Raw genomic sequence first — 13898 nt, forward strand, 5'->3', positions numbered from 1 at the left:
TCAATAATATAGCCAGAACAATGGTCAAGTGGATTACACATTGAAAGACAGAAGTAAATAGTTCATTTGAAATTCTTAAGCTAAAAGGTACACGTTAACATGTCTCCACTGAGTATTATTAATACATAAACCCAAGTCTTTAGTTTAAATGCAAGGGATTGGCCTCAGGTCAATAAAATTAAAAATTAAAAAAATGTATAATTTTTTTTTAAAAAGGGCAGCAATATCATGCAAGGAATCCAAAGTTACTGTGATCTGTTTGATTGAGGGATCCTCAGAGATGGATGCACCTGGAAGCTAAAAGCCACACGTCACCAGCTGTATTTCAAAATATTTTATTTGTTGTTTGCAATATACTGTTTTAAACAGTCTTTGTACGGGAATAACATAGAGCTATCTATGCCAGTGGATGAAGTCTGCCTGTTTTCTTAGCATGTGCCAAACAAGTGGAACAGCATAGTTAGTGCTGCTATTTTTACAGCATTGTTTTGGATGCTGTTCTCAAATATGTCTTATTTTCTTCTGAATTTACAATTGTATCTCTGTCATCCACACACCTTTACCAGCTAATAGTTTACTGCTATTCATTCCATCCCTCTGATGGGTCTTGCTTCAATTCTTTTGACTCACTTCCACACCCATCCCATTCATAGCAACAAGGTACCTTCGAGCTTGTTATATTGTTTTTCCATTGTAGTTTTTCAAGATTTCAGCCATTCTCTGTGCAGATGTAGGATTTTTTTTCCTGAGATCAGCAGATTCCTGATGATCATTCAAAACAGGAAATTGCTAATTGCACTTGTAATAACTTTATGTAACTTCTCTTGAAATCTACAATCTGTTATGAATCCATCCTTAGTCTGGTCAGTTTTGCATAGATTGCACTGGAAAGATTTGTGTCACATACGGGATGTCACTCTTCCAATTCCAGGGCACTCTGCCTGGAGCCAATACTTTGGATATTTTTGACAAAGAGAGGGCTCAGAAGACCAAGGTTTTAGAAAACCTGTTCAATTTACCCTGACACTTGTGAATTTATCCCAGGGAGCTCATGGGACGTGTTCCTCCCATAAGGGTGGAGGGAACCGAACTAAATGCAACAGTGGACTTAATACCCGAAGCCCGAAGTTGAAGAGGAGAGATTTGCAAGAACAAACCCATACTTTTTGTTTTTGTTTACTTGATGCAGTATTTTCACAAAATCTTAAAAACTGTATCACTCTGAAAACTCCATTAGAATATCAGTTATGAGATCTTTTATCGTTAAGTGTTAGCTTGAGTTTGATGTTTTATTAATCAACCATAAACTTCTTAGCTACCCAAATTATAGATTAATTTCTCTAATTTCCAGCACCACTCTGTTGTGTACAGCAGCAGATGTGCAAGTCTCCAATGAATGCCTTCATCTGTAGTACTTGGAATTTGGGAATCCAGACAGGGGAATTTGAGCTCCCAAGCAATATTTCATGTAAAAAAAGCAATAATTATTTGTGTGTATTTGAAAAGTTCACCTTCCTGGCAACTTTACTGAACTGAATTCCCAATGTATTCATTTTTATAGAAAACTGTCATTAGCAAATAAATGAAGAGTTGGAGTCTGGTTGCGTTTCACCCAGTATTGCCATTTTTTTGTTCACCAGAGGCATATGAAATCCAGTGTTGGTGCTGAAGAATCTCAGAGCATCAAGAGGATATTTCCCTACAAAGATTCATTCTAGTGTTGTGCTCATTCTGCCAGAGTCTTCTGAAAACAAATCTGCACTCAGGAAAAATTAGTCAGTAATAAAAAGCAAGCGCAACCATCTATCCTGGAAGTACTTACATTGTTTCTTAGATTCTCTGTTCCTCTGGTTTCTTTCGAGGCTAGGGTTATAAATCTCTTCATTATTACTTTACTCTAAAAGAAAGGTTTTAGACTTTGATGTCTTTTTTAATAATGGGTTTAAAGAATTATTATCCACACCATATCTAAAGGAGATATTATAGCAGTGTAGCTTAGCACGTAATTTGTTTCTGAGTAAGATAAATCATGGATTGTTTCCTGGTGAGAGACATGGATTCAAACTTATTATTGTTGGAACAGTATAGTATATGGGAGGCTGCTGTCCAAATGAGGTGTAAATTCAGTGTATTTATGCCTGTGTCAAGCAACTGACCAATTGAAGGTGAAGCTCAGATTTTGTTAAACATAATTTTGATAATCCTATTCTTAATTTATTATGCAAAAGCATTCACAAATACCAGAACTGTGAGCCTTGGTGTGCTGTTAGGCAATGTGGAAGAAGGTATAGCAGAGCTGTTTGTGTTTTATTAGTGTAGTTGACCCTGCTTTGGCTAGGGGGTTGGTCTGGAGACCTCCCAAGGTCCCTTCCAGACTGGATTTTCTTATGATCCTCTCTGGGGTGTGACAGTGAGTGTCTGGGCAGGCCATGGTTTCCTGGATTGATGAAGAAAAACCTGCAAATAACTCAGAAGCAACTGAATTAAACCATTCTGGAGCTGGCAGCAGGGGCAGAGGGTGGGTCCTGACCCCAGCTGTGGCTCACAGAGCACCAAGGGGTGCTGAGCTACTGCTGACACCCCACAAGGGGAGCTCAGGGGCTTTGCTCAGCCCTAAGAGATGGTAAAAGCTGCTGATTTGGAAAGCAGGGCTGGAGGACAGGACTTGTTGTGCAAGGACACAGAGAACAGATTAAATTTTAAATTAGATCTGTCTGGCTGGGGTGGGAAAGGCTGGAGGTGATTTAGGCATCCACGTGTCTGATTGTCTCTTAATCCCAACCCTAAAACAGCCTTCTAATGGGCATCTCTAAAAAAAAAGTCTGTGTTGAAGAAAGGCCAAACTATACTGTGAGCAGCAGGATCCATGAATCCAAGTCTCCTACATCTTTGGACAGTAAACCCCCAATAGCACAGTACTTCCAGGGGCCCTCTCACTACACCTCAATCTTGCCTTGAATACCTCTAAGGTCCCCAAATAACCTCCTACCCTTCTCTAGTACAACCAGCTCCTGCCAGGGCTCCACACCATCATCTCTCCAGTTTGTGCTATGTACATTATGCCAGTCCACCTGCTTCTTTTGTCTGGAATTCTGTGATACTTGACATATTTTTCTTTTTTTTTTTTTTTTTCCCAATGGCTGATGGAATTAATTATTCTCCTAAGGCAATATTTCACCTGCCTATTTCTATTTGTAAGCTAGTATGGTCTTCAGGGATATATACTTTCTTCCAACTCATAAATCTGGATGAAAATTAAAAACCATGCAGGAGAAATAACTGCCCTTTGTATGATTAGTGACCCTGCATTTTCTTTTCCAGAGGTTCACCATATTCACAGCAAGAATAACAATTCTTCACTAACAACTATATCAGGTTCTGCCTTAGATTGGTTTTGATCAGTCTGTGAAAGATTACCATGTTTCATGTGTTGTTCAGTCCTCTGAAAACATTTAGGTTGGTGAGAAAGAAACATTGAACAAGGAGTGTAATATTTCAGAGTTTGGTGAAGCTTTAGGAAGGGAAACTTGCCCCATGTGCTGTGGGGTGTGATCTGTGGAAATGTTGATTTTAGATGTATTATTTTTCTAGCATTAGGTTAAAGAGGCAGTTTTTATCCTTCCCTTGTGAGCTGACTCGCACACTGCGGATGCATCAGTTGCATATCTGTAATTAATACTGAAATTAATTGATTTTAAGAAAGGGAATTAATTTGGCTGTTGAAGATTTCTTTGTGGAGGTTGTAAAGAAAATACAGGGGATAAGGTTCCAGATTTTTATGTGGTCCAGCTCATCCACAGCTAGTGGCAATGTCCTTTGGGAGCAGTGGGCAATTAAATCAGGATAGAGCAGACTGGAGAAACCTTAAGTAGGAAATGGATAGTGAGTACAGATAGCATGAGAGCAGTGAAATGAAAAAGTGGCATTAATATCATCCTTTTCCCCATTATTTAGGATTTTTTAAAACTAATGTTGTTTTCATCCCAGCATCTCATATGCTTTTTCATATTTTTCTTTTTAATTTTAAATGTTTTTAAGTTTTCACTGTGTTAGCTGAGTATGTTATTTATTATGAGCTTTCATTTAAAAATGTACCATATCAGAAAACCCCAGAGCATCAATTACCTCTAAACTTCTGTTTTTCTGGGATCATGTAAAACCTTTGGCACTTCTGGTTGGACACTCTGAGATATCTCCCATGATTAGGGAGAATCAATATGACAGATATTCATGCAAAGTGTTAAACATAATGAACTGGTTAATTCTTCTGTTCTGTGAAAATCAGTTCTCAAGTGATGATTAATCTGATTAGATGCAAACTTTGCTTTCATTTATTTGCTTTTACCAGATATACAAAACCTTAGAATGATGGTTCTGCAGTTAAATGCAGACTGGAAGGGATCTCAGAAGGTCTTTAGTCCAAAATCCTGCTCAAAGGAGGGCCAGACCAGGTTGCTCAGGACTTTAATCCAGTCTGGTTTTAAGATACAACCATGACGGAGAGGAACTGCACAAGTTCCTTTGGTGGGTGCTGCCATGTCCCCCCAGAATCATCTCTTCTGCAGGCTCAATGAGCCCTGCTCCCTCAGTTTCTCCTCATAGGGTATGTGCTCCAGCCCAGACCATCTTTGTGGCCTCTGCTGAACTCCCCCCAGTTGATCAGTACTGCCAAACTTAATTAGCAAATGCTGTTAAGAAAAGGGTCATTGTAGAAGCATACATTGACTGCAAGTCCATTTACTTAATACCTCTGTGTTCATTTAGGGATTTCAAGAATTTTAAAATCCACGGTAACAGCAACATTTCTTCTTTTCATATTGGAAAAGACAAATGTTTTGTGTTTCTTGATTGATAATTTAGGTGATAGAATAATATCTTCATTGAATATAGGCTTTAAAAGACTACATAAGCAAAATTTAGGAAAAGCAGTAATTTTTAATACCAAAAAATGTACTATACTCATTAGCTTAGGGTTAAATATAGATTTCAAATAGTTAAAAATATTCAATGCATTAAAAATCTAAAATTCATCCAAATGATGTTTCACTAAATTATAAAGTACAATAGATTGCAAAACCTAAAAAAAGAACAGAGTCTTCTCCCAAAGGCTGAAAAAGGTAGAAAACAGGACCTAGTTGTTGGCATTGTGTCAGTAGAGAGACAATGGATGCTTGTTCTATTATTTATATGAGCTCTCTGCTTGGCAGATGCCACTGCAATAACCCTTTATTTCAAGTTAGAAAAAATAGAATTTGCTTTTCTTTATAATCACACAATGAAAAATACTAATGAAAATGTTGGATTTCCTGTAGCTGGGAAGAAAGTATTGTCCTAATCTGCTTTCAGTTAGCAAGAATCTCTAAGCATTCCAGTCACATAAAACGAGACAGCATTTTAAAAAAACCCACATCTTTTTATTCTCTGAAACAGAAGAGAAAGGAAAATGAATGTGTTTGTATACAATTTAAAATAGTTTTTACCTCTTGTGTAAGGTATATACATTGTTATGTTGTATCCGTCTTTTGTACATGCACCTTGCAACCAAACAAAAGTTTGGTGTTCTTTAGGATGACAAAAAAGGGTTCTTATAAATTGTAACATGTAGGGGCTGGAGGTGCCTGTGCACCCCTCTGTTTCCAGTGTTGTAGTCTTAGATCCATCCTCTATAATATGGATTATAATTATAAAATCTAGAATAGAATCACAGAATGGCCTGCCTGTTCCAGTGCCTCACCACTCTCACAGTAAAGATTTTTTCCCTAATATCTATTTTAAACCTGCTCTCTTTTCAGTCTGAAGTCCCTCCCCCTTGTCCTGTCATCACATGCTCTTGTAAGAAGTCCCTCTCCATCTTTCCCTTCAGATACTGGAACAAAATTTCTGTAGGTCCTTCTCATTTATTTTCTATTTGAGAATATTTTACTCAAATCTTGTTTAAAGAAAGTCCTTAAATATTTATTGAATCAGTCTCTTTAATCAACCTTTAGGTTGACTTGAGTCCTTTTCCTACATGTCCATTCCCCAGAGATAAATTCAGAGACAAAAGACAAGGCCAGGTGGCACTTGTTCCTCTTGCATTTACCCTATGTGAAGGCTCATCCATGAAGTAAGTTATTAATTATAATTATTTATTTATATAATTTATTCATGTGAACCAAAACTTCAGCTCAGGACAATTGGCCCAAATGAAATTATTGGTTTTTGCCCTCTAGCACACACCCTGGCTTTTGCTGACCATTTTAGCTCTTTCCCCCTGAAGAGTATTCACCTCTGACTGAGGTCTTTAGAGCAAGTGTGCCAATTCCAGTCTCCTGAATAAATATCTACATAAGTAATTGCATCTTACTTGACAAATTTCCCTGACAATTTTAACTGAATGTGGTCAGGACAGATGACTTCCTCCAAAACATCTCAGTAAGGAAACCACAGGGGACAGGGAGAGAAAAGCAGAGTCAAAATGTATATTTCAGAACACAGAGATCTCATTTCTGCTGCTTTAATTAGACTGAACTTTCATGTCAAGTGAAAACTGAAATAACAACTTGGAGGCATTTAACCGGTGGATGGAAGCCTCCCACCCAAGTGCCTTTGGATCAGCAGCCACGAGTGCTCTGTGCATTTTCCCTCCTGGCCCCAGCACCAGAGCCAGCATCATCTCCCAGGCAGGTTTAACATGTCAGTCTGACTGCTCTTGAAGAAATTGTCACTGAAGGTTCCAGCCCTGGTAGGAAACACAATCCAAAATGCACTGCCTCATGACACACAATAAATGGTCAATAAACCACCTTTGCAGGGCACTGGAAGAAAATGGTTCACACTTCCACCATGAAAGGCTGTGCACAACACAGCCCCATGTTCCTAAAGGCTTCATTTCCATTGCACTTAAAATTATTTTATTCAGAGATCCCTTAATTAGGCAATATTGGAGGAGAATATATTTTTTAAAGACAATGGGTTAAACAAGGCAACCCTACAGAGATGATCATGCAAATTTAACAATGCATTAAAAATCAACCCCTTTATTTGCATAAGCAGGGCAACCATCCACCTCTGGGCAGTGTGGCTGTGTGTCCTTTCCACTGATGGAGGTGGCAGAGCCAGGCAGCAGAGGCAGCACACAAGGGTCAGTCCCATGTAGCCTCCTGCCTCTGCTCTCCTGAGCCAAAGCACTCTCTTCAAAATGCAACCTGTTAACAAGAGCATCTTAGCAACCCATGTGAAGCCAATGTGAACTGTGAGATACTTCAACACAAAATGCCAACAGCAGTCATTGGGTATGCATTATTTTCTGCTCCAGCCCAGGCTCATAACTTGCCTAGCATCAACTGTGTCCACCACAGTGGTGGGGAAGCAACACAGTCTGTGCTGGCATCAGACCTGATTTCAGGGGCCACCACTGTGGGGCTGGGAAAGACCAACTTCAGCTTCATACAGTCACTCACTGATTTTCCTGGAGCCAGTGTAGTGGATGTCACCCTGAATTTCCTTGAGTAGAAGCAGCCACTAACCATTAGTAACCATTAGTGGCACAAGGTTAAACTCTGCTAGTGCAGGTAAGAAATAACCTCCTTTTCTCTGATCCTGTAGAAAACCCTCTTTGCTGCACCATGAGATGAGGTATTTTACTGTAGGGCACCTGAGCCTTTTTGAAGCCCTCTCTTGCATGAATTTGTCCCAGTGCCTTCTCTCACCAGAGAAAGGTGCAGGTGGCCAAGCATTTGTGTAAGGGCAGAGCAAGTACCAAGCATCCTTACTGGCATCTGATTTTAACTCAAATAGTTGTGGTTTAGGAAGGAAAAATCTTTTAAAAATTCCTGTAATTGATGTATGGGGTTAGCAATACCTTGAGCTGCCAGTGAGCCTTGGCACCTGATGTAGCCTTTTTGTGTTCAGACCTCTTTATTCCTCTGTAAGCAGTTCATCCCCTCTTGCATAGGCCCAAGCACACAAATAGATCTAGGCTAATGGAAGAGTGAGGCTAATATAAAGAGGAACCTTATTACCTCTAAGTTGTTTTTCTTTCAAAGCTCTCACCATGTCAGGATGTTCCTCTTCTGGGAACAGGATGGGATGTCTCCCATTTTTCTTTTATTTCTCAACCCTTTGGAAAGATTAATTCCTACTTGGAATTTTCTCTCGGTATGTATGGAACATGCATCTTGCCTTTTGGCTGACTGACACATTAGATCTGATTAGTCACTTGCCCTTTAGCTGGGAATAAATAGCAGACAATGTCAGAGTGGGACTATAGACTGGTGGGAGTAACACCAAATAGTAGTTAGGAAGTGCCCCTCCTCTAAGCAATATTTCACTACATTTAAGACAGAAGAGAAACTTTTCAAAAAAGCACAACATTCAGTCACTGGATATATATATGTATATATATGTCACAAAAGCAAAACCCCGGAGTTAATAGTTGAACAATTTTCTTTCTTTAGTAGAGTCTCTTTCAGGCATTGCCAGTATTATTTTTGTAATAATTATCATAAATATTATGTCGTTTTTAGATTAATGTGAATATAGGAATTGAAATAAGTTTGGATATGTTACATGTCTTTATAAGAAAAGAATCCAAATTCACTATTCTCTTCTGTGAACCTCACCTGTGAGGTAGGAACAACACCAACAAAGAATGTTCAATACAGAAAAGGTATATTTTGAACTTCTTTCTAGAAGTAGCTCACTTCCTGCATAATTGTGCTGCATTATTTTCATTTGCTCTATTGATAAAGTACAAATACAGAGAAAATGGAGCAGATAATACTGGTAAAGTGGCATTAGCAACACCCTTAGAAGTGTCTGAAGCTGCGCTGTCAGCACTGATGCCCGTGGCAGGAGAAATGTGATACGAGCACAGGCTGCAGCAAGCAGTGTCCCCCTGCACTGCACTCCTGTCCCCAGGGTGCAGATCACTCCTGCCATGGAACAGCAGCAATTGGCTCCTGGTCTGTATTGTCAAGCAAGGGATGACAGACACAGAAAGATGCTGATCACTCAGCTGGTTGCTGGCTCTCTGCCCAAATCCCCTTTTTCTCACACGCATGCAGAGATCCAGTAAACAGTACAGAGTTTGGTATTTTTGGTATTACTTGGTGTTTGTTTGCATTCAGACACATACTTGAGCTCTCCTCTGCATGTGGTCTGTGTTCCAAGAGTTTGCTGTTCTCTGCCTCATAAAGGAATGCTCTGGTTGCCATCGTTGTTGTGTACATTGTGAATTGTACCCTGGGCTGTTGCATAAACAGCATCTCTGAAGTCCTGGTCCACTGCTAATAAAAGTTTTCTTTCCCACTGTCTGCAAAGAGTCCTCTCTTCCACCCTGACAGCTTGGGGGATAGAACTGATATACAAAATATCTTCTGTGCCTTAGGTGTGCCTTTTTCTTGTATGTTGAGCCAGGGAAGCTCAATACATTAAATTCCCACATTGAAACATATATGAAAAACCTGTCTCTTGGTGCTACATTGGCCACAAAGCTGGCTGTGGGGTGCCCTGCCATTTCAGCTGCCAGAGGAAGCCACCACATTCGGTCTTTCTAAAGAAATCTGGTCACATGTTTGATTTTGGAGATTGTTTGGTCCAATTCTGACTTGCATGACTGAGTACACCTGTGTGGTAAATTGCAGAAATGTATGTAGTGATCCTATCATTTCATTCCTATTCATCACAACAGAGCTTAAATAAATACTTTAATTCATATTTTTAAATGAGACTTAATTCCTCAGCTCTCTTGCCTTTATGTGCTGGAGCAGTGTATTTGTTTTTATTTTACTCTGTACTTAGCATAGTCACTGGGCTTGTCAGCAGATATAGAAATGCTAATGTAGAACTATAGCATGAAGTTCTGTTGTATTTTATGAAAACACTGGAAATCTTAAAATAGTTGCAATGGGGGACATGGTAGGGAGTGCAACCAAAACCTCACACTGGTGATGTGATCCTGGGACTGTGGCCAAAATACTGTCACTGCCAGGTGCGGCAAGGCTCCAGCTTTACATCTGCTCTGGAAGTCCAGGGTGGAAAAGGCAACACAGCTCTCCTTCCTCAGGCAGAGGAAGAGGATGTCTAAAAGCCCTAGGAGCATCAGGTCAGCATAGTTCTGCATTTCAGGAGACACACATTGGTGTAAATAGAGCTTTCCTACATGTCCAGAAAGCAAAGTAGATGCCAGAGAAGCTTTAGTTTACTCCTATTTGTATTCTGGCAGTTTGAAGATGAGTTTACCCTGGGCGTCCACTGTATATGAAAAATTTAGTATTAGATATGTTACTTTTACTCTTCTTCCTTTTCAGGGTAAGTGGCCTAGTAGCCAAGTAAAATATAATGCATTTTGATTTTCATTTTTGCACCATTCCGTTCTGGTGTTTTCTGACATTTCATAAGCAAGCTAGGCATGATCCATTAGAGAGGGCACACTGCTGGCTGAGAAACTGCACTCATAAAGCAGCTTTCAACATCTTACTGTTGAACTGAGAGGCCATTTCAAGGAATTCAAATGGATCTATAGTGAGTCCATTAATATTAATTAGAGAAAGGCTAAAGAACTTCTATGAAGAGTGTGCATGAGTCAAGACAGATATTGGAAGAACTTTGGCTGAAAGAAATCAGACTTCAGATACAATACTTGCAAATACTGAAAGGTTTTGAAATCTCTGAGATAGTACTGATGTTGTGAAGTGTTGCACTTGGAAACAAGGGATTAAATGAGCAAGTGGAAAGAAAGTAAAACAATTACTGTTAGGATGAGAACTCTGTAAAAGAAAAACAAATCACATTGCATTATATTTCTACCTGATCATAAGGAAACACAATAGCAAGTTTTGTGGTACATTACATGCTTTCTAGCTATGGGTCACTAATGAGAATTAATTATTCTTTAGACAAAACTTTTGAGGCCTCAAATATAGAAACTCTATGTGCAGCTACAGATACATGTCAAAGACATCCTTCATTACATGCCAGTGACTTTTATTACCAACCAAACCATTTTGGTTTAGGAATTTTCTTTTGCTATGCACGAAAAAATCACTGCAAATTATTCTATAAATTTAGAAGGGTACAAAAAGAACACAGAAAGAAAGCAGAATGGGACTTCTGATTTAAATACTCATGCATAAAAATATACATATACATGTATAAATAAGTTTATATTATTTATTGTTGTTTTCTTGTATGTTCACAGGGCTACAGCTACTCATAGGGGCCAAGTTATATTCAAGGATGCCTTAGCACAACAGCTGTGTGAACAGGGAGGTAAGAGTCACCGTAATTCTAAAAATATCTGGCAAATGTGGTTTTCCATTGTACCTGCATGTCAGTGTTACTCTTCATGAAAGCTATTCTATAGAAAATCTCATATCAGGATCTTATTTACATTCTTGAAACTGAGTTTCTTTGGCTTCATACTTCCCATTGTCTAGCCAGGTATCCCGCTTTTCCTCTCTGCTAAGTGTTGAGGAATATACAAAACTTGAAGTAGCATTATGCACATGCCTGAAATCAGCCTGTAATAACCAACATTTCTTTTCTGTCAGAACCATGAGCTGAGTTTTAACCCTCACTGTATTAACTTTAAGCAATATGGCTGCAGGAGAAGCTTTGTTTACTACCCAGCTCACACATGTACTTGTGAAAAATCTGCCTTCCCATTTAATGAAAGTAGGCCATTGAATTTTTGCCTGTCACGTACAACATTTGATCATTTTTATAGCTAAGCAAAATGTTTGACTTACACAGACTTTAAAAATCTAATTGTTTTCACAGCTTACCCTTTCAATGAATAACCTAAAAAATAAATGTCCTGTTGTCATCTGTTGTCTACAAACAATACTTTGCTTTGAACCTGCTTCATTAAGACAGAGAGAAGTAAAGAAGGTAACCATTATCTTTGGTACAGGAGAGAAAGGAATTTCCAGCAAAATATATATCAGCAAAATTCCAGTGAATTTTATATCATAAAATATATTATATATATTTTATATCAGCAAAATTCCAGTGATATATCCATGTGAAAAGAAACAATGAAACACAGGCCAAATGGCTTAAGGATTTTTAAAAGGGAAATGTGTTGTCATATTAACACACAAGAAAAAATCCCATAAAACACATTTCTTGGGGGCATTAGAGCTGTAAAGTTGGGGTTTTTTTCCTATGAGTTTGGCAATATGGTTTTTGCAATAAAAAGCTGTTGAACATTATTTCAGGAGCATAACTTGAGTTATTTATATAAGGTATCAATAGTAGCTCAGTGATAATGAGGAAAAAATATTTCAACTTTCAACTTCAATATTCAAGATTTCACTTTTGTTGTAGCTCAATGAAAGTCAGAAGAGGGATTCAGAGAGGTGAAAAAATGTCAGCTAGCAGGCTAGGATGTTGGTTATACTTTGGAGAAAATAGAAATATGTAACACAGTGCTGGCAATGAGAAGGGAGTGTTATGGTGATCTGGATGGAAAGTGATTGGGCCAGCCACAGTTTTGCTGTGGAGATGGAAGAATATCTGGAGAAATTAACAGGAGGTAATTGTGCACCTGTAATGGGAGTGTGGAAGTATAGAGTTTCAGTGACTGGTGTGTGGGGACCTGGAACAGAAGTGTTGGCAGGATCATCATTTAGGATGTGCTGAGGAGGATGGGGAGGGTATCTCACACAGGCTGCTTGCTGGATGGATATGAGTCAAGAGTGGAAAAGTGAATATGCAGAGTAATCAGCGTAAAGTGACAAAAAACAGAAACAGATTAAATTCTCCAAGGCATAACTGCAGAGTGAGCATGCCACAGCCAAAGACAGTCTGGGGCAGCCAGAACAGGTAAGGAAGGGAGAGGGAAGTAGGAGTCACATTGATGGCAGTGACAAAGAGTTGGCAGTGACAATGGTGAGAGCTATGCACAAGCAAGCTGAATGGAAATACATGACTGTCAGTGTCAGAACTGGCAACATGGTCAAGGAGAATATGGGCAAAGCAACAAGATTTCTCCCTGCTAGAAGAAAATACCTTGGTAAGCAGAGGCAAGCGGGTAGATATCCATCTATACAGACCTGACAATCCTTCTTCAGACATTCTGTTTGCTGAGATTTTAGTGGGAGAGCTGAAAAAAGAAATTTTTATTCTTTCACCCTTCTCTGCTTTGCAGTTCTGCAATTTTGGAGCATAACTTAACCTCAGATCAACATTTTAGCAACAGTTATGTTGATTAGAACAGTAAGACCTTATGTTACTGTGTGCTGTCCCTGAGTTCGCAGTAACTCTGCAGAACAAGGAGAAAATAGAACTTGGGTATTGGTTGTATTCAGAATATAAAGTATGCTGAGATGTCCCACTGGCTGCTCAGCTGTGATAATCTCTTTGCTGCCTCCTCCTCCCATCCAGCCACTGATAGCCACGTCCTGCACCAGCTCCCTGAAAGGGCCTTCAGCTTCCCTACCTTGCCACAGTCTCCCACATCCTTATAACTTTTGCTGTTTCCCATTATTTTCTCAGCAATTCTCTTTGCTTTATGCACAGTCACTTTAGAGACATCCTAGATTTATCATCCCCGAAGTGTGTGTACTGCAGTACCTCTGCAACCCTTGGATTTGGCTTTGGCAAGGATCACCCAGAGGTGCTGTTCTGTGGGCAGTGGGCAGCGTGTGACAACTGTAGCAGTGATCAGATTTCCCTGCAATACTGATGTGCAAGAGTCTCAGTTTTTCTCTTGGCTCTTGTCCCACATTTTTATCCTCACCATGGCTTCTCTCCCCTTGTTTTCCTAGCTCAGACACAGTTTCCTTGACTTGGCTATTCAACCACTGCATTGCCCATTACGCTTGCTCCCACCCCATCCAGGCTCTCCTCTGCCTTTTTGTTCTTATTTCTTCAGCACACTGTGCAGTTCATTAATCTCTAACCACTGCATA

General features: G+C 39.3%; 1 protein-coding gene across 2 annotated transcripts in view; it reads left to right on the top strand.

The window, feature by feature from the left end:
- The window catches only part of RELN (reelin), a 277149-nt gene that overhangs the window by 100990 nt on the left and 162261 nt on the right, over positions 1 to 13898 (top strand). For both annotated transcript variants that reach the window (XM_053977798.1, XM_053977797.1), the window contains exon 4: positions 11183 to 11253. In XM_053977798.1, coding sequence (XP_053833773.1) covers positions 11183 to 11253 — 71 coding nt within the window. The remainder of the gene's footprint in view (positions 1 to 11182; positions 11254 to 13898) is intronic.

The sequence above is a fragment of the Vidua macroura genome, chromosome 5 (assembly GCF_024509145.1).
Source record: "Vidua macroura isolate BioBank_ID:100142 chromosome 5, ASM2450914v1, whole genome shotgun sequence".
Classification (NCBI taxonomy): domain Eukaryota; kingdom Metazoa; phylum Chordata; class Aves; order Passeriformes; family Viduidae; genus Vidua; species Vidua macroura.